This window comes from Camelina sativa, chromosome 6 (genome assembly GCF_030686135.1).
Source record: "Camelina sativa cultivar CO46 ecotype springtype chromosome 6, ASM3068613v1".
In the NCBI taxonomy this organism is placed as follows: Eukaryota; Viridiplantae; Streptophyta; class Magnoliopsida; order Brassicales; family Brassicaceae; genus Camelina; species Camelina sativa.
The window spans coordinates 3,890,164-3,915,798 of record NC_141885.1 but is presented as its reverse complement, the minus strand read 5'-3'; the positions used below and the strand labels follow the sequence as shown (position 1 = coordinate 3,915,798).

Sequence of the window (25,635 nt, the reverse complement as noted above, 5' to 3'; positions counted from 1 at the left end):
AAATTACTTTTTGCAAAGAGATTTGATTTAGTAATTTTGTGAACAATCTAAACTTGTTTTAAAGCTGATATTTAACCTAGAATTTTACAAAGAGATTTGGATTTTCTGGTTTTAAATTTAGATAATATTTGCAGTGAGAACTGATTTATTTTACAAAAGAGTTTAGAGTTCTAGATCTTATTTTAATTGCTTGAATCCTAATTTATTGATTGATTTAATATTTTGTAATTTTCTGAGAAATTCCCTTCTGGACCTAACTTTTTGATCTTCTGAATTTACAATTTTATTTAATATTTTGCATTGCTTTTCTTAATTTAAATCAACTTGTGTAGACTTGAGTCTTTGTGGAATCTGACCCCTAAGTATTACAATGATCTCTTAATTTGAGAGAGTAACTATAAGGTTTAAATTTGAGCATATCATCTATGAACAACACAAAATGATACAATATACTCCAAAGAATAATAAAAAAAAATCCAAAGAATGATATAGTATACAATATCTAAGATAATAAAACTTATCCACACAACTCACTATATTTTCTACAAAATTTGTATATATATTTCTGTAAACAAATACATAGAATTTTTTTAATCAACATTAAATCAAAAATCTCAAAAGGTTTAACGTTTTACTTTATAATTTTAAATTAATGATTTTCTTTTGACATTTATTTTTATTTTGGCAAAAATTAATATTTTTTTGACATTTACACTGAATAATACTACTTTTTTCCCTTCAAACCATTAAATAATACTTGACAAAATATTTACTTTTTTATTAGCCTACAGAAAAGTAAAAAAAAAAAATTCCGGACAAAAGTCATTAAGTGTTTTACACAAGAAAAAAGAAACAAAAAGTCATTGAGTGTATTTATTAGTGGGAAATGAAGTGGCAGTTCTTTGAGATTCTCAATTACCTTTGATTTAAATGTGAAACGGTCATTACTTTTTTCCTTTACGGATTTGTTTGGTTACTTTGCTGTTTATGGTCTTTTATAGTATCAGTGTTTGGTGAGAAACCTATGTAACTCACTATCTCTCTCTATGTAAACCAACAAAACAAAACAAAAAGTAAATAAATAAATAAACAGAAAGAAAAAAGAAAAAGACAAAACTAAAGTCTTATACTTTTAAGTGTTTTCTCATTTCTTTTTTGACCCATTTCGTGAGATCGAAAGATGATAGTAACTTTTTTTCCTCTTCTTTATTCTTCTCCATTCTGCATCGGGATCTTACGGGAGAGAGTGTTTTTTTTTTTTCAGTATTAAATTCGTAAATTCCTAAGGGGAAAAAAAAAACACTGTCTAAAATTTCTCAAAGTCGATACCTTTTCTTCTCGAAGTCACAATTCTCACAAACCCTTAATTGAAATTGAATCCAAAGAGAGAGAGAGAGAGAGAGAGAGAGAGAAAGAAAGGATTTTGATTAAATTAAGTCTGGACCCTGAAGAAGTCCCCACACAAAAAGAAAAGGCTTCGATGGATCCCAAGAACCTAAATCGACACCAAGTACCAAATTTCTTGAACCCATCATCACATCCACATCCACCACCGGGGAACCAGGGCATGGGAGATAACGACGACATCATCAAGGACGACAATCGCAAATCTACTGAGATTAAAGATTTCCAGATCGTGGTCTCTGCTTCTTCCGACAACAAAGAACCAAACAACAACAACAACACTACTATCAAGAAGAGTCAGAACCTGAACCAGCTTGGTCCTAAGAGAAGCTCTAACAAAGACAGGCACACTAAAGTCGAAGGTAGAGGTCGGAGAATCAGGATGCCTGCTCTCTGTGCTGCTAGGATTTTTCAACTGACTAGAGAATTGGGTCACAAATCTGATGGTGAGACTATCCAGTGGCTGCTTCAACAAGCTGAGCCCTCTATTATTGCAGCCACTGGTTCAGGAACCATCCCTGCCTCTGCTTTAGCTTCAGCTGCTGCCTCTGTCTCTAACCATCATCATCAAGGTGGGTCTCTTACTGCTGGTTTAATGATCAGTCATGACCTTGTAGACGGTGGTGGGTCTAGTAGTGGTAGACCACCGAATTGGGGAATTGGTGGCGGTGAAGGAGCTTCTAGGTCTAATCTACCAACTGGGTTGTGGCCAAATGTAGCTGGGTTTGGTTCTGGTGTGCCAACCACTGGTTTAATGAGTGAAGGAGCTGGTTATAGAATTGGGTTTCCTGGGTTTGATTTTCCTGGTGTTGGACCTATGAGTTTTGCATCTATCTTGGGTGGTGCTGGTGGGAACAATCATCAGATGCCTGGACTTGAGTTAGGGTTGTCTCAGGAAGGGAATGTTGGTGTTTTGAATCCACAGTCTTTTACTCAGATTTATCAACAGATGAGTCAAGCTCAGGTTCAAGCTCAAGCTCAAGCTCAAGGTAGGGTTCTTCACCATATTCATCATAACCATGAAGATCATCAGCAAGAGAGTGGTGAGAAAGATGATTCTCAAGGCTCAGGGCGTTAAAAACATTGGTTTTGTTTGTTTGTTTACCTTCTGGATTTGAAAAGCTTTTGGCTTTTTGTTTTGTGATAATATTGTTGTAATTTGTACCACCATGGAGAAGAAAAAGGAAAAAAAAAGAAAAGGTTATAATATACTGAGTGAGAGTGGTAGTCTATAATTCTTGAAACCTCTGCAAAAACACAGTTGACCGCAATTTGAGGATGATGATACAACTACAAGAGAGTGGAATCTTCAAACTTTTTGTTTTCTGAGTGTTTGTGATAATTTTTTTTGGCAGTTGTTGTTTGAACTTGCAGGTGGAGTTTGTTAATACACACAGCCAGAGATTTTTTGTTTGTTTGGAGTCTTTAAGTTCCAGAGAGGCTTGTTTTTTTACCTATTCTGTGTGTTGTTACTTTTGAATATCAAGAAGAAACCGGCTTTTTTTGGATAGTACAACAATGGTAATGTATAACTTCCTTGAATGAAGATTACATTGATGGAAGAAACTATTATAACTTCCTTTGCACATTCTATTGCATCGATTCTTCTCTTTCGCTCGATCTCTCTGAATGAGTTATGACTTTTGTTTGCCGAGTGTAAACACTTTGCTGCATGTTCTCAGTGTCTTTGAGCTGCAATGGATTTCACAAATCACAATGATGGTGAAGTTTCTATCCTTTCACTCTTACTTGAAGACTTGTTATTGTTCTCAGTGCCTTTGGCATCTCTGATTGAGTTTGTGCATGTTTTGAAGTTAACCGTGGAAATGTTGCTGTTAGTAACCAAATAAGCTGTTTTTAGCATCATTTAGTTTCGATCTATAAACAGAAGCTAATTGTTTTTTACAGTTTACTCCTTACCTTTTTTAAAGATATAGGTATCAATTGTTCAACGAGTCAAAAAAAGTTTCTTACTCATGTTTACTTGAATTTGACGGAACAAAGGAAAGAGAGGAAGTGAACGAGTCCAAAAGATGCTGATCTCTGATTTGTCCAACCAATCAAATCAAGTGAAGTTTCAAAAACATTCACAAAGCTAGCTCTCTATAGCTCTTACCTTTTGAGCAATGATCAGAACTTGACACTAATGGTCCACATACAACGTCATGAGATCATTCCAAAGCCTCCCCCATGATGAGAGCTTAAAGACTAATCCTCCTCATAATGTACTTACTCTTGAATTGCCATTCTCTTCGGCACATTGGACAATGTCACAATGAGCTTGACTCGTCTGCAAATTCACCCATTCAATATTCAGTGAAGATGAAACGCGTGGTTGCAAGCTCCCCAAACTGCCCTAACACCAAAGCAACAAGGTATTAGACACGCAGTTGTGTTTTATCTTTTTTTTTTCATTACCATAAGTAAATAGCAATGTTCTAGTAAGTGTGGGAGAGAGAGTGTGTATCTTAAGTAACATATATAAAAGTGACGACATGAAAGCAGAGAACTTTACTTAGAGGGCAGTCATCTCCAGGAATTTTGCAATCAGGACAACAACCATCAAAAGCCCTCCGACATATCCCACATGTTTCATCTTGAGCATCCCATGCCCGTGAAGCAACAGCATGCCATCTGTGTGACTGTGTCCAGAGAGAAACAATCAGTTAAACGATTTGCAACTCTGCATTTGTAAGAGCTCATTTGGTGGAGCAGAGATTGTATCAGAGATTTAAGATAATACATATGGTAAAGGGACGAGGAACTTGCTCTGTTTCTATGGCTATAAAGGACATTAGTAGAATAATCAGTTCCACACAAAAATGTTATAAATGTTATAAGCCTAAAGAGTAATAAATGAAGTCTTACCTAAAGAGTAAAAAAAATGTTATAAGCCTAAAGAGTAAATAAATGAAGACTTACCTAGTAGTACTATTGAATTGTTTTCCACTAATAATAAAACTCAACTAGTGCATTTCACAACCAAAAGCCACAAATCATGAGATTTTTGTTAGCAGTCTCGATCTTAGCACCCTGAAATGTTATATTCTGCAATTCTTGATCCTTATTACCTATACGAATGAAACAATTCATTACACTTAGCAATCGAGACAGAGCAGATCAGCAGATACCCATAAGATATGAATTTTTTTTTTTGTGGCCACTATTTAGGGTTTCCAGGAAACGTGTGTTAATTGGTAGACTGGATTTGAGGGTTTTGTATATTTTTTTTGGGGTTTTTTTTACTTAATACTTCTTACAAAAAAAATTACAAAGTAAACCAAAATTATCTTTGTTTGACTTTGAGTAATCTGACCATATACGAAATTATATTGGGCTTAATACCCACGTTTTAGGCCCATTAGCAATTTCTTTGTTTCATCTGTAGCTTAAAAGAAGTCGCCGTTTGTGTATTATCAATTTGCACTACGTGGAGTTTTTACGTACAGTAAACGACACGCGTTCTTGTAGAAAAACGAGGAAACAACAATACCAGACCAGACCTGTTTTTGTTTTGTGGAATTAGCAAATTTGTTTTCTCGATCGCGACCAGTGACCGGAACAAAGTAGAGAAGAGTGATTCTTCGCTTCGATTCAAAGACAAGTTCTTTTATTCCCTAAGATCGAAGAAATCTGATTTACGTAAGCTGAAATTTCTATAGGAATCGGAGGAGAATGGACAACAAAAACGTCGTCGTTTGCGACAACGGCACCGGCGTAATCGTCTTCTCTCCTTTATATATCTTCTTTCCGTTGTTCAGACTCCGATCCTTAGTTGAAACTTATCAATCATTCCATATCTTATCTGGGTTACGTTAAAAATCTCACCTTTGCTTCTTTTCTGGGCTTGTTTAGGATCTAGTTGTCTTAAAGTTGAACATTTGAAAACTCTCATGTCTTAGGAATGTATAAGATCGTATTTTTATTGATATGTGGCTAGTTTATGTTTATGAATCTCTAATGTGAGATTGTTTTGTTTGCTGGCAAATTTTGTCAGTATGTAAAATGTGGATTTGCTGGAGAAAATTTCCCAACTTCTGTTTTCCCCTGTGTCGTGGGAAGGCCTTTGCTTCGGTATGAAGAATCACTCATGGAGCAGCAAGTCAAGGTTTGTTTATATATATATATATGTTAGTTATAAATCAGCCAAATCAGATCTTTAGTTACATAACATTTGATATCATTTTTGACTGAGGTGATATGTGTAGTTTGATTTCATCTATGTTTGGTTTTGTTTCATCTTAGGATATAGTTGTTGGGGAGACTTGCGCTGAGCTTCGGCATCAGTTGGATATAAATTATCCTGTCCACAACGGTATTGTGCAGAATTGGGATGATATGGAACATGTTTGGAATCACGCTTTCTATAACGAACTGAAAGTAATTTTCTTCTCCTGCTTCTTCTGGCGATTTTGTTTTCTTCATATCTATTTTTTTGGTTCCATGTTTCTTGACTTACTCTTAAACCCTATTGTGTGATTAAACAAACAGATCAATCCATCAGATTGTAAGATATTGCTCACGGATCCACCTCTTAATCCCTCAAAGAATCGTGAAAAAATGGTACGGTTATGTCACGTCTTTGGTTGAGAAAATCGAAAGTTGCTTTGATGGTTGTTGTAGTGATGACTTGTTTGTGTTGTAAAACAGATCGAGACAATGTTTGAGAAATACAATTTCGCTGGCGTTTTCATTCAAACCCAAGCCGTTTTAACTCTGTATGCTCAAGGTGCTTATGGAGATTATTGAAGGTTTAAATTTTCTTTCGTGTGTTTATATAGACAGTCACCTGTTAAAAGGGGTTTTGCGCACTTCTTTGATATTTTTCTTCCTGTGTTGAACTATCGGTTTCAGGTTTGCTAACTGGTTTGGTTATTGATTCTGGTGATGGTGTTACTCATGTGGTAAGCTACAAACACTATAATATTTGAGATCGAGTTTCGCTAATAGAGCACTTAACAGTCTTCGGCTCACATCTTAGGTTCCTGTGGTTGACGGCTACTCGTTCCCTCATCTTACAAAAAGAATGAATGTAGCTGGTAGACACATAACAGCGTATCTCGTTGATCTACTTTCTCGACGAGGGTGAGAAACTCATTCATATACTCACATGTTGAAGCTTAAGTAACATTTTGTTGATATTTTGAGATGTTTTATCTAATTAAAAATTGCTTGTTGAACAGATACGCGATGAATAAGACTGCTGACTTTGAGACAGTTAGAGAAATTAAAGAGAAGCTCTGCTATATAAGGCATGCAAAGACCTCTTCAATGATTCACTCTAATATCTGAGTAGTAATGCATTACAAGACGAGGGAATAAACTATTTGTTTTGGCTTTGTTTGCAGCTATGATTACAAGAGAGAGTCTCAACTTGGGCTTGAGACAACCATCCTTGTTAAGAACTATACTGTAAGTTGTCTATTCTATGAACCTGTCAGGAGTGGTAATTTTTAAAATTTCTAGGGCAACTAGAGGAAAGAAACAGAAACTAGTGTAGGTTAAGCTTATTCGAATCTAAACTCATGATCAGAACCAAATAAGATAGAAAATTCTCATCAAACTTGAGTCCGTAAAGAAAGTTAAAGATTCTTGCCATCTTTTTTTTTAGTATTATTATTATCCTTTTGTTTTCATGGCATCTCGTTTGTTTTTTAGTGCTCTGTCATCCGATAGTCGATAAAGTTTCGTACTTTACCAATTGCAGCCTCAAAAATGATACTATCGTCTTTCCGGACTACTGATCTGTTGTGTTTTTTGTACTGTGATTAGCTTCCAGATGGGAGGGTCATCAAGGTTGGCACGGAAAGATTCCAAGCACCTGAAGCGCTTTTTACACCTGTAAACCTCAATTTTCTTCCTTTGCTAATATTCTCATGTTGAATATGTTCAACCCTCCAAGAATCTCGAGGCTTATCTCAGAACGAAATCTTTTTTTTCAGGAACTCATTGATGTTGAAGGTGATGGAATGGCAGACATGGTGTTCCGCTGTATTCAAGAAATGGATATTGATAACCGCATGATGGTATGTTTGCTTACACTTGCTTAGTATTTCAGAAGAATGATCCAAAACAAATCATTATAGATTGCTTAAACCATTTAATCTTTTTTTTTTCACAGCTCTACCAACACATAGTTTTAAGCGGAGGAAGCACCATGTACCCAGGATTACCTAGCCGGTTCGTATATATATTTCTTTTTCAAGCTTCATGGTTTTATGTTGTAATCTCTTCTGTGCTCTGTTGTTTTTGTTTCAGTCTTGAGAAAGAAATCCAGGATCGGTACCTCCATACAGTTCTTAAAGGAAACAAAGATGGCTTGAAGGTAAAAAATATCCTAATAACTTCCGGTTTCTTTGTTATTCATTATCTCTTAGGGTTTAACATTTAATTCCGGTTTCTTTTATCAATCAGAAACTCAGATTGCGAATCGAAGATCCACCGAGAAGGAAACACATGGTATACCTCGGAGGTGCTGTTCTTGCAGGAATCATGAAGGTAAACAAAAGAAAGAGTTCAATGCTTTTTCTCTTTTTTTCAACAGTCTTTGAAATGATTTGATGTTAAGAGAAATTGGATTCTGTCAACTGGTTAATGTTGCAGGACGCACCAGAGTTCTGGATCAATAGGGAGGACTATATGGAAGAAGGGATCAATTGTTTAAACAAGATGGGACAAGCTTAAAACTTTTTTAAATCAAAACTCCAAGCTGTTCTTTCTTTTTTCTTCTACAGTCTGGATAATTTAGTTGCATTATTTGTGAAAAATCCGGAATATACAATTTGATTTAATTATATTCTGTCTTTTAACATGTCAGTACTTTAGGTTTCAAAGTTAGAGTGCTTTTGGTTAATGAGGGATCCACAATTCGATCTTCAATAATCAAATTAACGTTGTAGAAAACGTCCTTTGTGCTCTGTTTTATGTTTTAACTACTAACAATAACAGATAGAGACATGATGATACATAAGAATTTATAGAAATCCAACCCAACAGCTTCCAACATCATCATAAGCAGCAAAACAAAACAAAAACAAAACAAAAAAACCACACAAAAGTGGAGATCCCCATCGGATCCTACGACACTCACTATAAGATAGATTAACACACAAGGTAACTGTATCGGCGATACAAAACTTGGAAAAAAAAACCCTGATTATTTTCATCGTCTTGCTCTCTAAGAAGATCCAAAACCTCTGCTGCAGGGTTATGTATCAACACTTTCTTCATCTTCCGATTCGTATTCGTCGTACTCAGATTCGATTAAGGGCGGAAAATATTCAATTTCGGGTTCAATCTTCTTGCCCAAGATATGGCACAAAACCCAATCAGAATGTGAAACTGCTGGTGGGAGTATTATTTCATCCAAGAACCAATCATATTCTCCTTCTTCTTCTTGTTTCTCGAGGAGAGTAAAGCGACGTCTGGTAGCAACAACTAGTCTCCGATTCTTGGGATCTAACACATTGGTCTCTTCTCCGGTTGGTGTCCAGAGGTTACTACTAGTAACTTGGTTACGACGTCTTCTACAGAAGTAATACCAATGCTCTTCTCTTGGATAGCCTGGCAAATCACGAAGGCGTCTTGAGAAGATATCGTGGCAATCTCCAGGCACCCTAGGAGCTTCTATGCTCTGTCCCAAAACTTTTTTCTTCAAAAAGATATTTGCCATCTCAAACTTTGTAGGACGAAACACGACTCCTATAGGCAGAGGTCTGTTTATTATTGGCTCCATTCTCTTCTCGGCAATGAAACAAAGATCAAAAGGTCGAAACTGTGTGAATCAAAGAAACAAAGAAAAAAACAAAAAGATTACGCCTGGACGTGAATCAGAGAAGAATGGCTTATACGAACGTAACTAGAACTCTAGAAAAACACAGAACAATGTTTGTTATTTGATCGGATATTGAATAAAAAAAACTTGTTCACTTGCGCTACTATTTATAGATTTACCTCTTAATCATCATATCCTAGTATGATTCTGACAATAATAAATCATATCCTATTTATAGATTTATACTTCTTATTCATATCCTAGTATGATTCTGACAATAATAATAAACCATATCCTAGAATAAGGAAATAACGAAAACTATACTAGAGACTTGTTGTTTTCTATATCTTAATGTAAGTTCTAGAATATTTCCATCTTTTACGAGGCCATTTATAATTACATTGTTTCATTTTATATAAAAATCATTTTGTTTCCTTCAAAATAACTTATTTGATAAACATTTAAACAACAAATCAACTTGGGGAAACAATTCGATATCTTCAATAATCAAACACTGTAGAAAACGTATATACATTAGATAACAACCTGCACTAATGTGCGGGATAAATCTTCCTCGTAAAATTAAGATTATGAGTAATGTTATTTTTGTGATCTAAAATTTGTTACTGTAAAAATATATATAAACCCGTGAAAATATGTTTAGATCAAACTAATATATATATCAACTAAATCTTTGTATAACCCGCTCTTTCTTCAACCTATGCAAGATTTTTTTTTTTAAAAAATCTTTATTTTATGTTAGTATGTTTCACCCGTGAAATATTATACCAATAATATTAAATAAGTCAATTCCCTATAATAATGATTATTGTGATAATTTTATTTTAGAAACTTTAAATATGTGAATAGTAATCATTTTTTTAATATATGAATAAATTCCACTTTTGAAAATGTTATAGATCTAATGATTTTATATTTAGATAATTAAATATGTTATAAAATGATTAAAATAAATTTAAAAATTGAAATGTTTGTTTTTTAATTAATTGTAAAGGAATATTCCTTAATCATTCGATAACAATTATGTGTAAATATCCATAAAAATGAGGACAATAAATTCATTGTTGTCTCGAGCTTTCTAACGACGACAGATCAGCATTTTCTTGAGAATGCTTATCTATTAATATATAGGGGAAATATGTTATAAAATGATTAAAATAAATTTAAAAATTGAAATGTTTGATTTTTTAATTAATTGTAAAGGAATATTCCTTAATCATTCAATAGCAATTATGTGTAAATATCCATAAAAATGAGGACAATAAATTCATTGTTGTCTCGAGCTCTCTAACGACGACACATCAGCATTTTCTTGAGAATGCTTATCTAAAGGCTATATTTAAGAGAGCATAACAAATACTATTACATCCGTTTTAAAATGATCCAAATCTTCTTTGTGTTGTTGTACTAATCTCTACGAGTAAACCTTGTAGTCTTTCTTTAGCTTGAATGATGATCGTCCTTGTTGATGTTGATATCGGTCACAATTAGATATTTATACTTCGGTAAAAAGAGGTCGACTCTTTCTTATTTAACTTAGATAAAAATCCGGATTACAACGGTAGTTAACAGAACGAGTGACAGAGAATTGAAATAGACGGGTTCACGACTCGTCGATTTACGTTTCGACGAGTTGTTACTGCTAATAGCTAATGATTTCTGTAGCGTTTTTCTGATCCCCTCGATTAAGCGCCGTACGTTGTTATCTATAGGAAACTGTGTCGGTTCGTTACTTTAAAAGACTGAAATACTCTTCTCTTCCTCCAAATACTTATTTGGGCCTCAGAGGATTCTCTTGGGCCGGACTCATTGTTAGGAAACAGTCCTCAGCCCTCCGATAGCGCGATAGAACCCATCAAGAATATGCCAAATACAATGCATATCTGAAAGAATTAAATAACAATTATATATCCTTAGAAACTCAACCACAAACTTCAATCAGCCAAAACACGGTCTTAAAAGCAAAAGCAAATACAAGAAAATGTTTATCTTGTGTTGTGTTGTGTTGCTACTTGGTTTGTATATTTAAGCCATATTACGCAAGGAAGTTTTTTTGCCAAAAGAAAGACTAATTGATCCAATTTGGATCAAGGTACTTAAATCAACCCAAAAACACTGATCCGGATCCGAATAGTTGGAGCTCGGATTTGGATTAATATATTCAGGATATCCAATTTGGTGGACCCAAAAACACTAATCCGGATTATCCAATCTATTTCCACTTCAATACCCATCGTACGTTGGCATTTTAGTTTGTTTACATCCTCTGTTCATGTTTTACATTGTGTGAACTGAAATTATTCCTCATCTTATTTATCTTCATACTAATAGTTTAAAACAGATTTGGCGGACACAGAAAATACAAATCTTGTGTAGTAACCAAAGCTAAATGTAGACAACATACGAAAGATTCATATCTCTGAGTAGAAAGTAAACAGAGTCGATACCAGATGAAAGATAAGTTCTGTAGTTTTTAAAACCCTATTTCTTGCCACACAAGTCAAGATTCCTCTTGAATGGTCTGAAGTTCAAAGCATTGAATCCATAAACACAGGAATTAGAACGTTTAGACTTAAACACAACCTGATCCGTCGTGGTTCTATAACCAGGAATGTTGCAAGAAGAATCCGAGAAGCTTTTTCTTCCGACCAAACTCGCTTGACAAGAACTTGCGAGACTGTCTACGTCGGCACAGTCTAGAGAAGTTATGGCTACCTGGTACAGTCCGAATTCGTTGGTGGTTCTGTTTGCAGAGAATGCTATAATTTCACTCGTTGTTGACGAAGCTGCTTTGAATCTGCAGATAACTCCCACTTCCACACCTGTGTCAAGAAACGTTAGAAACATATATAGCTTTTTTGAAGAGCATTAATTAGTTAAAGAGATCTTCTTGCTGAGGTTTTATGTTTTTTTTTTGAATTACCGGACATGAAGTAACTGTGTTTGGAGAAACTGTTGTTGGAGCAGACATCGCAGTAAACAAAACCCATAATAGTGATTTCTGCAGCTGGTTTTGGTTTTGGTGATGAATCTTTTGGAGACGTAGAGTTTACGAGCAGAAATTGCAGAAGAATCAAGGAAAACATTATCAGTGATTTCTTCTTCATCTTTGACCACAACAAGTTTCAGGTTTGGTTTGTTTGTTTATGTGGTTGATCTAAGTAGTGGACAATATGTGTGTGGAGAAAGAAGAAACAAATAGTTTTCAGATAAGAGAAGAGATGGATACAACTCTACTGAAATAGCATCAAAGTTTCTTTTTATATATAGCGAGTGTTATACTTATACAAACGTGTCTATCAACAATAGGTTGGAAACTAAACGGTCTGAAAAATAACTTATGATTATCTAAACTAATAAGTAAATAAGTTTATAATATGATGTTTATGTAGCAATTAGCAAATGGATTGGATATCTGAATTTCGGATCGAACCAAAGTAAATAGTTATACTGAATCGAAGCAGGTATAATGGGATGATTTGTCTAGCCCTACAAGACAATCAGAGAGAAAGTGATGGGAGAACAAAGAAAGGCGCATTTGGAGTGAAGATTATAAATGAGAAGAGGTGAATAGAATTAAATGACAGAAGCAGAGAAGATAGTGGAGAGACACTCAGTGAAAGTGAATGTTATAAATGAGGGAATTAAGTGGGAGATAGTGTAGGGGACAGTGACTAGTTAGGTGCGAGGACATTTATTGAGATCTCATGCTCTGTGTTTCTTTTTGTGGGTTTCAGTTTTGTAAACCTACATCCCAAAAAAGAGGCTTTTTGGAAGTGGAAAGTGATGAGAAAGGAAATGCCACTTCTGTCTTTTTATTATGTATGGACCATATAGTACATATGAAAGATGAAAGTGTTTGCAACTAAAGAACCACAAATTGTGAACGTTTTGTACTGTTTTTTTCCGGTAAGTGATGGACCGATCACTGAATAGATATCAAGGTGTTTGGATACAGTTTTGGGCGGGTCCTGATAGAGGAAAGACAGGTCTAAGGTGTACTAAAGATTAACAGAACCATACAAGATATGTTTACAAAGATACTAGAATAGTAGAATTAGTTCATGGAAACAAAATAGAAGACAAAACTCTTATCTTTATAATGGATGCTCCAAACAAGAGTTTTTTTCTTCAGAACAAAAGATAACAACTCTAATAGACCAGCTTTATAATGCCATTGATGATGCTTTTTTTGAACTTGTGATGAATATATAGAATATGAAGCGCGAAAATGGTAGTTCAAGTTTTTAGGGTCTTCTAGCAAAACCACAGAGAAGCAAAGCTTAACTCTTTCAGATTTTTAGATTTGGGACTTGTTGTTTTACTCACATGATGGTACATGAGCAAAAGCTTCTCTGTGGGGCTTCCTCTTCGATTTTTTTCTCTGTAAGAGAAGAAAAACAAGATGTAAGGCTCAAGAAAACTCTTCCACAAACAAGATTAGATAAGAACAAAAATGTGTGTAAAAAGAACAATACCTGGTCTTGCTTTCGTTGGAGACGGTTGCACAACAACATGCATTGTAATGACGGATTTAGGGAGATCTTCAAATGGAGCTTTACACTGTGCAACAGTTTTACCATTCTCCAAAATCTTACCAGCATTTATCAACTTGATGTCACTAGCTGATTTTGGCACAATCTTCTTGTCTACAGACATCACATTCAATCAACACCCAAATTTGATTAGTTAATAAGTTACAATGGGGGATGGAAAAAAAAAATAAGTTACAATGGGGAAACAAATGTGACAAATGAAAGATTTTGTTGAAAGCATAAGAGTAAGAATGTGAAATTGTGCTAAAAAGAATCAGAACCGTATTGGTCCCTATAGTGTCTAAATATATGTTCTGTAGTTTAAGACAAGTGATTAGTAATAGAATAAGACCAATACAAATGCCTTTTGTCTGAGCTGATCTTTGTCTATCAAGCCACAGGCGTAGAAACTATTAAAACAGAGATCACAAGCTCGAGTAACCTTTTTAAAAGAGCAATAGGTAACTTCCTTCTTATATTTCTAGTTTAAGACAAATGATTAGTAATTCGATCAGATCCTATGATAAGCCTATGACTTGTGTCTGAACTTTGTCTATCAAGGCACAAGTGAAGAAACTGAAAAATGGCTGAAGCTAACGTTCTAAAGCCAAAATCCACAAGTGCATTTAGTAGTTAGTATCACACTTTAACTTCTTCACGGATTAGTGGAAAAAGCAAACCAAAAGACTCTGCTAAGTGCTCACCTTTAGGCCACTCGGAGACAATTCTCTCCTTTAGCATTGAGACTGTAGCAGTTGGAGAATACTGAAAGGGTCCAACATCTGAACCGTCATATAACCGGAATTTAAGTTCAACCAAATCTTCCTCCGGCATTTGATTTCTCTCTTTCTCCCACAATATAACTCTTACCAGGAGGAAGCAACCCAAAATGAGACCTATAAGCACAGCAAGATTCTCAAAGTTACAAAAGATCAATAATTGAATTTCAGTTATTATAGAAATCAAGAACTTGGACCAAATAACAAGAATATTTAGAGAAGAACAGTGAGAAGAGAACAGTCAAAAATTTGAAGGATCAAATAGACTATAGTCAAAATCAAGAACTTGGACCAAAGGAACTAGAAGGACAAGAAGAATAGAAGATTGTGACAAATAAAAGAAAAATCAAAACTTGGAACTCATATCAGCGACCTAAGCTCCTAAAAACCATCAGAAAAAGCTAACAAAAGACACAAATGTTACCTGAAACGAGACACGCAAATCCAAATGTCCAAGTCTGTTTTTTTATCTGGGTTTGCTGCTAAGGTTCGCTTCTTGGGAGAGGGGAGAACCAAGAAGTAGGAGAAAAACCACAAAAAAAAGGGGTTGTGACCTAATCTTGAAGTTATGCTTATGAGAATACAGCTATCTGCCTCTCTGCATCTCTCAAAAATTTTCTGATATATCTTTCTTTAGGATTGCCGCGTTACAGGGAATCCCTGACGAGTAGAGTAATAGGATAAAAAGACAAGAAAAATGTGGAAAAGTATCATTCTTTATTAGTCAAAAGGCAAACCATTGTCGGCGTTTTGACCATAAGACTTTAAAACTTGGTCCAATCTGACCTCCAGTCCATGTAAATTTCAGAGAGAAGAAACTATGGAATCTTCCCACAGTAAAAGTAAAAGAAGAGGTTTTTGTTTTTTTCCCACAGTATAAAAGTAAAAGAATGTTTACAGAAGCCTTTTAATTTAGGCGTCCGCACAATTAGGAAAGCATACACAGCACATTTTAAGAACATAAAATCCTAATCGCCCATCAAAACTATATGTAACAACAAAAAACCAAATAAAAAAGGAGCTCTTTGCTATATGAACGAGCCCCCTAGAAACAGATTTACTCTACTGCCGGGTAACAGGTGTCATAGGCACTGATGAGTTGTTGACCCCATAGAAACCATCTTGTCCTTGAAACTTCTGGTATGAATTATCGGATGGAGCAGAGGTTGTTGTTGAGAGTGGAGTAAGCCCAGGAACCCAAGGACCTTGTTGTTGTTGTTGCGGTTGTGTGGTTGCAGAAGTGGTTGCTATGGTGTAGTTGAATGGTGTTTGGTTTACAGGCCCGGGAGGCTGTAAGGGCTGCAAGAACTGAGGTTGAAGCTGGAACGATGGTGGTGGTGGCAGTGAAAGTGGTGGTGGGGGCGTGCTGGAGGATGTCGTTGCAGCATTCTGTTGGTGCTGCGGGAGATAGGACTGGTCATGGTTTTGAAGCTTGGGTCTTTTCTCTGATGGGTAATCGACGGATGACGGAGATTCTGTAACAGCAGGTGGGTTGTTATTTCCGATGATGCCTTCAGAGGCTAATGAGGAGAGAACATAGGAGAGCATCTCTGCTGAGGAAGTTGATGCAGTTAGCTTAGCTACTACTGCGGCTGCTGCAGTTTTTCTTGGGTCTTCAACTGATTGAGTTGGGTTTGAAGCAAACATGACCGGAGCAGATTGTTCCACATCACTGTGTGTGAAGTTTTGCGGTGCTGCTGCAGCAGAGGAACTTTTGATGGCTTCTTTTGATTCTTCTTCTTCTGTAGCAGGGGCAGGAGGCTGTGAACTACCGCCATGGTCTAGAAGCTGTCTGCAGAGATTACCAGTCCGGTCTGATTGAAACCGAGCAATCTGAAATCATAGCACAATGGATATCACTTAACTAAATAGCATCAAGATATGGCAACTTTTTGTTTGGAAAAAACAACCAAGAAGACCCCTATTTAAAGTTGGGTCTATCTTCCTCGACCTAACTCACTAAACCAGCTCGAAAACTAGACAAATGTGTCTCGAAAAGTATTGCTATAAGGTTGTCACGTTTGTGTGAATTGAAATGTATATAGTGTGTGAAGTGTGGAGATAACATTTGTTAGTACGAATACAAACCTGAAGGTGGTTACGAACTTGCTCCAGCTTGAGTTCCTGGACAAAATAAATAAAGGTGAGGTTATATGGCAGGAGTACTCAAAGATAATTTTTTCTAAGCAGTTGAACAAATGGAAACCTGTTCTTGTAAAGCCTCTCTCAGAAGAGAGATAAGACTTGTTCTGGATGTCTCCATTGTCCCTAACTGTTCGATGCAGTCTCTCAGTATGGCATGTTGTCCCTGCACCTCCTTTACTACAGCGGGCCCAGAGGTGTGTCCTGTTTAAGGCAACACTTAATAAGTAAGATACTGAAACGTTGATAAGGGGATGCTTGAACAAGAACTGGATTTTCTCTATCCTAGAAGTGAAGAAGTATAACGTATCAACAAACAGTAAATATATATATATAGACCAGTTCAACAAATCAGAAATTTTTTCGGGATCCAAAATTAACCAGCAAATATATATTCTGATTGGGTATTGGGGACTTATAAATTTGTAGATTCTCTTCCTAATGGTGAGAGTAAGTTCTCTCACCATTAAATGCTATGACACAAATGGTAACAGCCACCAGGTGAAAAATTTATATGGAAACACAAGAGAGGAACATGATGAAATTAAGGATCCAAATGTGGTGGTTCTTTTAAGATCACATATAGACCAAATACTAAATTGCTAAGCGACTTTAAAGATCACAAATCTAATACAAAAAGAGTGTGGTAAAACAGATACCAAATAAATTGAGTTGTTAGAACAAGCGCATGTAGAAATCTAAAGCTGTGTGGCTTGTCACTTGATAAGAAAAAACATATATCAATATATTTGCAGCAATGTAGCAGCCAGTGGACAGTGATACCTGAACTAAGATCTCTCTCAATCTCTTGTGTTGCTTTCTCAAGGTAACTAGAAGCATTAGTACATTTTCCAACAATAGCATCCTCATCAACGTGAACGCCGTGAAGAACTTCAACAGCAGACACTACTTTCTCCAGTGTAGATCCATTTGCCTGTCTCTGTTGAACAGACTGCAACAATAACAAAGTTAATCATGTTGCTATCATGGAAGAACTCCAAAGTAGAAATGATCACATAACAGTGGACCTAATTGACAAATGACGGTAAGAAAATGTTTATATATAAACTCTGACTTACAAGCTTAAGGGGCACAAGAGTTCCGTTTCTGGTTCCAATTTCAGGCTGTCTTCCCAGAAGTTCTTCTTTGAGAATTTGTCCACGGGATCCAAAGACTTTCCTTTCTTCCCATATATTAACCTTGAAGAGAGATTACGATAATTAGCAATGCAGTTCTCATGTCAAAGTCCTAAAATCATTTCAATAACTGAATTCAGAAAAACAAATGGTAGATAAAAAGTTGGCTTCACGTACCAATCGACGTGCAGATTTTCTTCCAAAGTCATCACCATTTTCAATCACATCACGAAGAGCCTCAGGGAGTACTTTCCAGAACTCACCTACAAACTCAGAACCCTTTCGCCTACTATTTTGCAAGATATCATTCGCGAGGTGCAAGTACGCCACACGTTGATCACGCGGGGCACAGTGAAACTGTCTACCCCATGTTTCTACAACATGTTTCGCCTTGTTCATGTGAAAGATACACCAATGTGATAAAGCTGTATACTGTCAAGGAAGAGATACACAACATAATAGGATACAAGACATAAAACATGTAACTAAGCAAAGGGGAACTATTTTACATTAAACGGAGAGTTCAGAATTATATATGTTCCACTGCTATCACACACCAAATCCAAAATCAGTATAAACTGTGAGAATTTAGAGGAAATCCTGGCGAAAATAAACAATAATTTGCTTGACAAGAACATACCAAAACTTCCATCTTATACCATTATTACTCTCATTAAGAAGATACTACTTACGAAAATTACAACCAAATCTAGAATAAGAGAAACAGATATATAAAAAACAAGTAGAAACAAAAGAGGATACTCTCAATGCTTGCTTGCGTATTGTTGAGCTTGGCAAGCTTCTCAACTAATATCTGAGCGTTAAATGAACTACCCATTGTTTCAACAACACCAGCTCAAAAAACCAGTGCACCCCTTCACAAATTTAGAGACAAACAACACAAGAAAACAAGTCAAAACCCTAGAGTCATCATCAATCGAAGCAATGGAAAAGAAAACAAAAAAAAAAAAAAGGTCAAAACTTTGATTAGTATTAGAAAATATTGAGAATCACAAAGTGAAAATACGATTCATTAGCCAATAAATTCCGGAAAAAAAAGCTATAATTTTTTCTACTGCACAAGCACAAATAATTTCCATAAGACTAAGCGAGAACTAGTCAAAAAAAAACCACAAGGAAGTGCATAAACAAGACAAGGTCATCGCTTTAGACATCAACACTTGTATAAACCCTAATTTACGAGAGATAACAAAGAGACTAATTTCAATAGAAAGCAAAAAAACAAACGAGCGTGAAGAGGAGTTAAAATTACAGAGAGAAGCAATCACAAGTAGAAGATTGTTGCGATGAGTCTATAACATTAAGCAAGCAGTGAAGGAGCCAACGATTGATATAGAAAAATCCCGATTAACAAAAACGGCGCCGTTCTCCGGTAATGTCTCCAAAAACCTGCCGGAGAAGTTTTTTGCAGTTTTGGGAAATTTCGGAAGTAATGTTCGTCGTCGTTAGATGTGGATGAACCACCGGGAGATTATTATATTCTTTTTATGGGTCTAGGTCTCGTTATTGGGCCCAAACTCAGATGTTTCACAAAACGACGCCTTATGAAGTTGATGGGCCTTTAATTAATATAAATAAGTCCAGTTTGTAACAAAACGACGTCGGAGGAGGTTTATAGGCTTTTCTAATCTTAAAAGTTCATACTACGTATGTAGTGTCTGAGAACTAGATTATGGATATAGTTGATTTCATCTTATTATCAAACCGTTAAACAAGATTTTGAAAATAATACATATCCAAAAGAAAAGTAAAATTTTATTCTTTTAAAAATATATATACAAATGCATTGACTTCATTAACATGCTAAAGTTGCAATAATGGTTTTTATGATGTAGAAAAAAGCATGTTGATGGTTGTTGTTAAAAGATAAAGAGATTTTTGGTCTATGTTTTGCATTTTTCCAAAACCTCTTGGAGAAATTAAAAATTTTAAGCTTTATTTAATTTTATCTTAATGAAAAATTGCTGTCTAATTTGGAATACATCATAACGATGTTTATATTTTTTTTTTGTAATTTTGTTGCACAATATTTTAATGGTTTTAAGGATCTAGGAATTTTTTTTGTTCTTGATAAAACTATATAATCATTGTTACGGAATCTTTAAAATCGATTGTCATCGAGATATCTTACTTGAAATATTTTATTTTAAAATTCGGTAGGAAAAATCATACTTGTGTAAATATTCATCAGTAGTATTATATCTTCTTACTGTTATAATTTCTTTCATCTTTTCGCTGGTTCTAGCGAATATAAACTGAATTACACATGATTTCGTTCTTTTGTCATAATTGTATTCTCATTTTAAGGTTTGAATGAAAATAATATCTCCTCTTGATTTGTTTGTGTAATGTAATCCAAACAGGATAACGTTTTTGTAGAAATTGTGTATGGAACAGGGCCAGCGTAAGTTTTCTGGTACCAAATTTTATTTATATATATATTTCAGAGGTTTTATTTGTAGATTTTAGAAATTTGGGGATTTGTTTGTCAAAATATTAAAACATTAAAAAACTTAAAAATTTATATATTTTTTTTATAAATAATTTGACCTGGTGCAAAAGCACCTCTTGCACCTCCCTATCGTCGGGCCTGGTATGGAATAATCTTTGTAAAAATGATTAAGATCTTGGACCCCAAATCAAAAAAAGAAAACTCATGTTATAATTGTTTCAGGGATAAGTGTTCAACGTCAGAAACATCAATTCGTTTACTTGTTATTGTGATGTTTTCACTATGTTCATTTTTTGTTTCCCCAATGAATTTTAAAACACAAAACCAAGTGTATTTTGTAGTAAATTCTCTAATTAATATTTTTGATTATGGTTATTGGTAGTTAAGTGTAAGGAATAAGTAAGCTTTTGTTACAAAGAATGTACTAGGTGATACCCCGTGCTACAACAAGGGATTATATATTTTGTTAGTTAGTTTTTTTTGTAATTTGCATTTTTGTAATGTAGTTTTTTATTTTGACTTATTTTATTTGTTTATATAATGTTTATTTGTATAATTGGGGTTATACAGTAAATTAGAAATCCTAATAGAGTAAGTAGTTTGTAGAATGTAGCTTTTCACGAAAACAGACACACCGCAATATTGGATAGTAGTTTTGTAAGAAAATAGACACTCTGCAATATCGGATAGTAGTTTTGTAAAAAGATAGACACACTGCAATATCGGATAGTAGTTTTGTAAGAGAATGAGTTTTTCTTTATTTTGGTTTGTCGTCAAAAGAGGAGAAGTTGCTTGTTAAATTTTAGTCTGAGATATTTCAATGGTTAAAAAACTATTGTATTTATAATGAGATTAGGTATATTTAGGTTATTATTTAGAAGTTAATATTTGATATATTAAATATACTCAAATATAGAACCAAATTAAACTGTTAAATTAGGATACCTGATAAATCAAGCTTCCTGCTCATTTGTACTCAAAACATATTAGTCATATATTTATAGTGATTATCAACCATATTCCAAAATATTTAGTCGATGTGGGATATACAATACACCTTTTCTATAAATTAGTTTACAACTTTACATATATATAATTTCTGCGTTTTTTATTCTTTCCATCTATACTAATCATAATTAATTACTATAATTTCATTAAGGAAATATTGAAAATCTAAACTAAATGATGATTTGTTTTATTTAATTGTATTATGTTGATTTGTTGTTTCCGTAAATATCTCACAATATAAAAGCAAATCAAATTAGTTTACATATATATATACAATTTCGTATTTAATCTATTGATTATTTTGGAAACAACAAAGTCACAATTGATAAGTATTAAATATTTCTCATTATTATTAATATTCATAATAATTATAGGGGTTAAATATGATATTACTGAAGCCATTAAATACTCTGATACTAGTTTCCTTGTTTATAGGGATTATACCTCTGTTTGGTTGTGTGTTTAACTATTCTTGAATCAAATAATATACAGGATCCGAAAATTATTAATCTGGAGAACAATCAGATCTGCAAATTTTTTTTCTTCTATTCTCGGGTCAAAGAGGATCCGCGTCCCGACCCGGTTAGTTTTAAGTGATCGACCCAAGAGTATAATGGTCATTTAGATAAATTAAAACTATAAGTTAATTTAATTAAATTAAGTGATTCTCTAATCATTTTTAATGAAAAACGTACCAAAACAAAGTCATGCTCCAATTTGAGTCTAGTGAGTACTTCAACTTTAATAGAATAGATAATCAAAACTGATCGTTATTATGTTGGTCTCAGTATTAGATCTTCAATCACAAATGACATGTCAAAAAAAAAATCGTAATATCAAAAAAACTTTCTAATATTTTATCTTCAATCATAATACCCTTCTCATTAGTCTAATATTTTAATATTTTATCTTCAATCATAATACCCTTCTTTGTTGTTAGAATACACAGTATATTATATCTTATCAAATTTGTTCAAATCCATTAAAGAAATAATTTAATTAATTAATTTTAATAGAATAATCACACAAAAATTGTAACACGTTTGTAGTTTTTTTTAACTAATTAAGTAATTATATATTAGAGAGACACCACAAATGAAAATAAAATTTCATTATATCTTATTTAGTTACTTGGCAATGCAACTTAAAACAAAAGGTAGATGATTGAAGATTGAATTAATTTGGAGAATTGATTACCTGAAAATTATGTATAAACACCATTGTAAAAAAAAATATTGTTGAATCCAGATTTTACTAAGTAGAAGAAAAAGAATTGTGAGGTTTTTCTAAAAATCATAAACGCGTGTTTTTATGAGATCATATCTGTTTAATTATTCCTGAATTATGAATTTTTGCGCTTTCAATAAAAATTTTCTGTTATTATTTTGGTAAGTTTGGAATTTGTTACTTTGAAAGATAATTTTTTATTCAAAAAATATTTAGTTTTAGTAAATGAATAATCATATACCACTCGTTCAACATTTTCATTATTGTTCAAATTATGTATTATTTATCTACAGACTACAAGCATATTATAAATTTATAATGTTATATTCTATTAATTTTAATAGAATAATCACACAAAATTTGTGCACCAAACAAGAACAACACCACCGAACTCATTATTAAGATTTAAGACCGGTATATATATTAAAACGACGCTATGTAAGTTGATGGGCCTCTACAAGATAAATCAAGGCCTTTTTATTTTTAAAACGATGCCGTTGGAAGTAGTTTAACGGCCACCGACACGAACGTTGCCCAAACGACGCCGTGCCAATCGCATCCAAAGCTCTGAATAACGAAACCGAGCACTGATCTGCGTTCCCACGACGGAGAGAAGAAACGATGAGGAAGAGATGAAACGCGGTGGAACCAGACGGAAGCGATTGTTCGGGAAGACGACGATTCTTTTATCATCTGTGGTTTTCTTTATCGGTTTTGGTTTGTTGTTACTCACACTCCGTTCCGTGGATCCTAATTCGTCTTTCATCGATGACGACGACGACGACGCCGGTTCAGAATCCGAGGAGGCCGCGAGGTGGATCAATTCGTCTTCGATTGGAGATCCTAAGGTCGATGGAGGTAGGCTCTGCGCGACGGTAGAAGAGATGGGACGTGAGTTTGATGGTGGTTTCGTGGACCAAAGTCTCAGAGTTCGTGATGTCATCCGTCGCCATTTTCACATCAATGGTGAGACTCGATTCTTGCGTAGTGTTCATCTAAGTAAGATGATTAGTGTTTTGGCTAACGAAAGCAATAATTTGAAATCGGATTACTCTGATGTAACAAAGTGGGATGTGTATTTTGAATCTGCTTAGTCTATATATATTGATGAAGATGATTCTTGTGGTTTCCAGGAGCTTCAGCGATTCGTGAGCTGCCTCCAGAGCAATTTTGTCGACATGGTTATGTTCTGGGGAAGACAGCAGAAGCTGGATTCGGAAACGAAATGTACAAGATCTTAACTTCAGCAGCGTTGAGCATAATGTTGAACAGATCCTTGATCATTGGCCAGACCAGGCATATATTGGTTCTTTCTCAATCCTTTTTCTCTATTTCTTGGGAACTATATTAACTGATTCAGTCCCCTGAACTGTTTACTTTGCTTGTTGTGGTTTGTGTTATTTGTCTTGTTTATACTTATTTTGTTTCTCTGTTCGGTGATCTCTCAGGGGGAAATATCCTTTCGGTGATTACATTGCTTACTCCAATTATACACTTACCATGACTGAAGTGAAGCATCTGTGGCGACAAAATGGCTGCGTCAAGAAATACAGAAGGCGGCTTGTAATGAGATTGGATGATTTCGAGAAGCCGGCCAAGAGTAATGTCTTGTGCAGTAATTGGAAGAAATGGGAAGAACCGATAATATGGTCAGTGAGAATAAAACAGTAAACAAAAGATGTGATTTTGACTCCAATTTGTGGAGTGATAATCATTACTGAGCGTAGCATTTGATTTTCAGGTTTCAAGGCACTACAGACGCTGTGGCAGCTCAGTTTTTCCTCAAGAATGTGCATCCAGAGATGAGAGCTGCTGCATTTGAGTTATTTGGAGAGCAAGGGAACTCGGCGCCAACTGCAAATGTGTTTGGAGAGTTGATGATGAGTCTCATATCTCCCACGAAAGATGTGAAAGAAGCAGTTGACTGGGTTCTTCAGGAGACTGGAGATCCTGATATTTCAGTGCACATGCGAATGTTGATGAGCAAGTATGTTAAAACGCAAGTATGTTTTTCTTTTTTTCTCTCTAGATGGCTGACTAATCTTCCGTTCCATGATTTTCTCCAGATCTGTTAGACCTTTGCGTGCAGCGACAAACTGTCTAGGGAAAGCAATTAACAAACTTGGCATATCGAAACCGAGAGTGGTTATAGTGTCTGACACACCATCTGTTGTGAAAACTATCAAAACAAATATCAGCACAATTGCGGAGGTATTAAATGATCTATAAAACTCGCACTCGCTTGTAATCTATGCAACAAATTCTTCAGTTTCATTGTCGGCGAACTAAATCAGTTGCAATGGTTTGCAGGTTCTACATTTTGACTATAAGCTTTTCCGTGGTGATATCACCCAACGTGGCCGCGGATTACCAATGTTAGATTTCAGAATAAAGGATTGGGGTCCTGCACCGAGATGGGTTGCATTTGTAGATTTCTTCCTCGCGTGCCGTGCAAAACAGGCAGTGATCTCTGGTGCTAATAGGCGAGTCGGGACCACGTATGCTCAGCTGGTTGCTGCATTAGCCGCTGCAAATAGTCTCAGTTAAGACCTTATTTTAGTTTCCTCACACTTTCGTTTCTTTTCATTTCTTTCTTGTCATTTATAATACTCCTGGACTGTCATTAACTGGTTACTTTACAGAGGATGGTTCGAGTAACACGAGCTTTGCGTTCCTCAGCAGCTTCCAGAGCAATCTGTTAGCAGACGGTCTGAAAAACCAGGTGGGATGGGGACATGTCTGGAACCGATACGCTGGACCATTGAGCTGTCCAAAACAGCCAAACCAATGCGCCTTCACGCCACTCGCACCTCCCGGTTGGTGGGACGGTTTATGGCAATCTCCCATCCCACGAGACACTCGAAGGCTTGCTACTTTCGGCATTGAGCTTTCTGGGTTTGGTACGGTTAATGAAGACCGGTTCCACGCCTATTGTAGCACCAAGAAAGAGTACTTAAGCACTGTAACAATCATTTAGTGACCTTTTCAAATTTTTCCTGCTGTGTTGGTTTAATTAATGTAGTCACTGGTTTAGTTCCGCAAATCTGTTTTCTCCTCTTCAATTGAACCGGCCATATTAGAACAGTTCTAAATAACCGAATTCAAACCGAAGTTAGCTAACCGAAATCTAGTCAAC

The 25,635-nt window shown here is 35.1% G+C and overlaps 6 protein-coding genes and 2 pseudogenes across 9 annotated transcripts; 3 read left to right on the top strand and 5 right to left on the bottom strand.

The window, feature by feature from the left end:
* The first annotated feature begins 1,162 nt into the window (after positions 1–1,162).
* Positions 1,163–2,613, top strand: LOC104790347 (transcription factor TCP20-like). The gene has a single exon (XM_010516082.3). The coding sequence runs from the start codon at positions 1,481–1,483 to the stop codon at positions 2,480–2,482; it is 1,002 nt and encodes a 333-aa protein (XP_010514384.1). The 5' UTR covers positions 1,163–1,480; the 3' UTR covers positions 2,483–2,613.
* A 502-nt stretch (positions 2,614–3,115) lies between these two features.
* On the bottom strand, positions 3,116–4,199 carry LOC109133283 (anaphase-promoting complex subunit 11-like; annotated as a pseudogene).
* Positions 4,200–4,827: 628 nt separating this feature from the next.
* LOC104790346 (actin-related protein 2) lies at positions 4,828–8,215 on the top strand. 2 transcript variants are annotated; one of them, XM_010516081.2, is made up of 15 exons: positions 4,828–5,121; positions 5,402–5,512; positions 5,650–5,784; positions 5,896–5,967; positions 6,055–6,133; positions 6,259–6,308; positions 6,386–6,489; positions 6,588–6,656; positions 6,753–6,816; positions 7,177–7,245; positions 7,347–7,430; positions 7,526–7,584; positions 7,663–7,729; positions 7,819–7,902; positions 8,008–8,215. In XM_010516081.2, the coding sequence occupies exons 1-15, from the start codon at positions 5,080–5,082 to the stop codon at positions 8,086–8,088; spliced, it is 1,170 nt and encodes a 389-aa protein (XP_010514383.1). In that variant the 5' UTR covers positions 4,828–5,079; the 3' UTR covers positions 8,089–8,215. The 2 variants fall into 2 exon arrangements, with proteins under 2 accessions (XP_010514383.1, XP_087311954.1); XM_087455828.1 differs by having other exon boundaries at positions 4,910–5,121; positions 6,055–6,155.
* A 257-nt stretch (positions 8,216–8,472) lies between these two features.
* Positions 8,473–9,234, bottom strand: LOC104698671 (NAC domain-containing protein 37-like; annotated as a pseudogene).
* A 2,252-nt stretch (positions 9,235–11,486) lies between these two features.
* On the bottom strand, positions 11,487–13,054 carry LOC104790345 (uncharacterized). The gene is made up of 2 exons (XM_010516078.3): positions 12,123–13,054; positions 11,487–12,021 (listed from the first exon to the last, which is right to left on the bottom strand). Exons 1-2 carry the CDS (start codon positions 12,304–12,306, stop codon positions 11,681–11,683), a joined length of 525 nt encoding a protein of 174 aa, XP_010514380.1. The 5' UTR covers positions 12,307–13,054; the 3' UTR covers positions 11,487–11,680.
* Positions 13,055–13,174: 120 nt separating this feature from the next.
* On the bottom strand, positions 13,175–15,251 carry LOC104790343 (membrane-anchored ubiquitin-fold protein 4). The gene is made up of 4 exons (XM_010516074.3): positions 14,938–15,251; positions 14,439–14,630; positions 13,678–13,848; positions 13,175–13,583 (listed from the first exon to the last, which is right to left on the bottom strand). Exons 2-4 carry the CDS (start codon positions 14,566–14,568, stop codon positions 13,525–13,527), a joined length of 360 nt encoding a protein of 119 aa, XP_010514376.1. The 5' UTR covers positions 14,569–14,630; positions 14,938–15,251; the 3' UTR covers positions 13,175–13,524.
* Positions 15,252–15,356: 105 nt separating this feature from the next.
* Positions 15,357–19,356, bottom strand: LOC109124429 (uncharacterized). 2 transcript variants are annotated; one of them, XM_087455827.1, is made up of 8 exons: positions 19,081–19,356; positions 18,554–18,666; positions 17,969–18,216; positions 17,735–17,854; positions 17,439–17,607; positions 16,720–16,859; positions 16,602–16,637; positions 15,357–16,346 (listed from the first exon to the last, which is right to left on the bottom strand). In XM_087455827.1, the coding sequence occupies exons 2-8, from the start codon at positions 18,627–18,629 to the stop codon at positions 15,576–15,578; spliced, it is 1,560 nt and encodes a 519-aa protein (XP_087311953.1). In that variant the 5' UTR covers positions 18,630–18,666; positions 19,081–19,356; the 3' UTR covers positions 15,357–15,575. The 2 variants fall into 2 exon arrangements, with proteins under 2 accessions (XP_087311953.1, XP_087311952.1); XM_087455826.1 differs by having other exon boundaries at positions 19,065–19,351.
* A 3,550-nt stretch (positions 19,357–22,906) lies between these two features.
* LOC104790341 (uncharacterized) lies at positions 22,907–25,542 on the top strand. 2 transcript variants are annotated; one of them, XM_087455825.1, is made up of 7 exons: positions 22,907–23,465; positions 23,633–23,805; positions 23,948–24,148; positions 24,241–24,486; positions 24,566–24,710; positions 24,810–25,041; positions 25,142–25,542. In XM_087455825.1, the coding sequence occupies exons 3-7, from the start codon at positions 24,000–24,002 to the stop codon at positions 25,474–25,476; spliced, it is 1,107 nt and encodes a 368-aa protein (XP_087311951.1). In that variant the 5' UTR covers positions 22,907–23,465; positions 23,633–23,805; positions 23,948–23,999; the 3' UTR covers positions 25,477–25,542. The 2 variants fall into 2 exon arrangements, with proteins under 2 accessions (XP_087311951.1, XP_010514373.1); XM_010516071.3 differs by having other exon boundaries at positions 22,936–23,465; positions 23,633–23,795.
* The last annotated feature ends 93 nt before the right edge of the window (positions 25,543–25,635 follow it).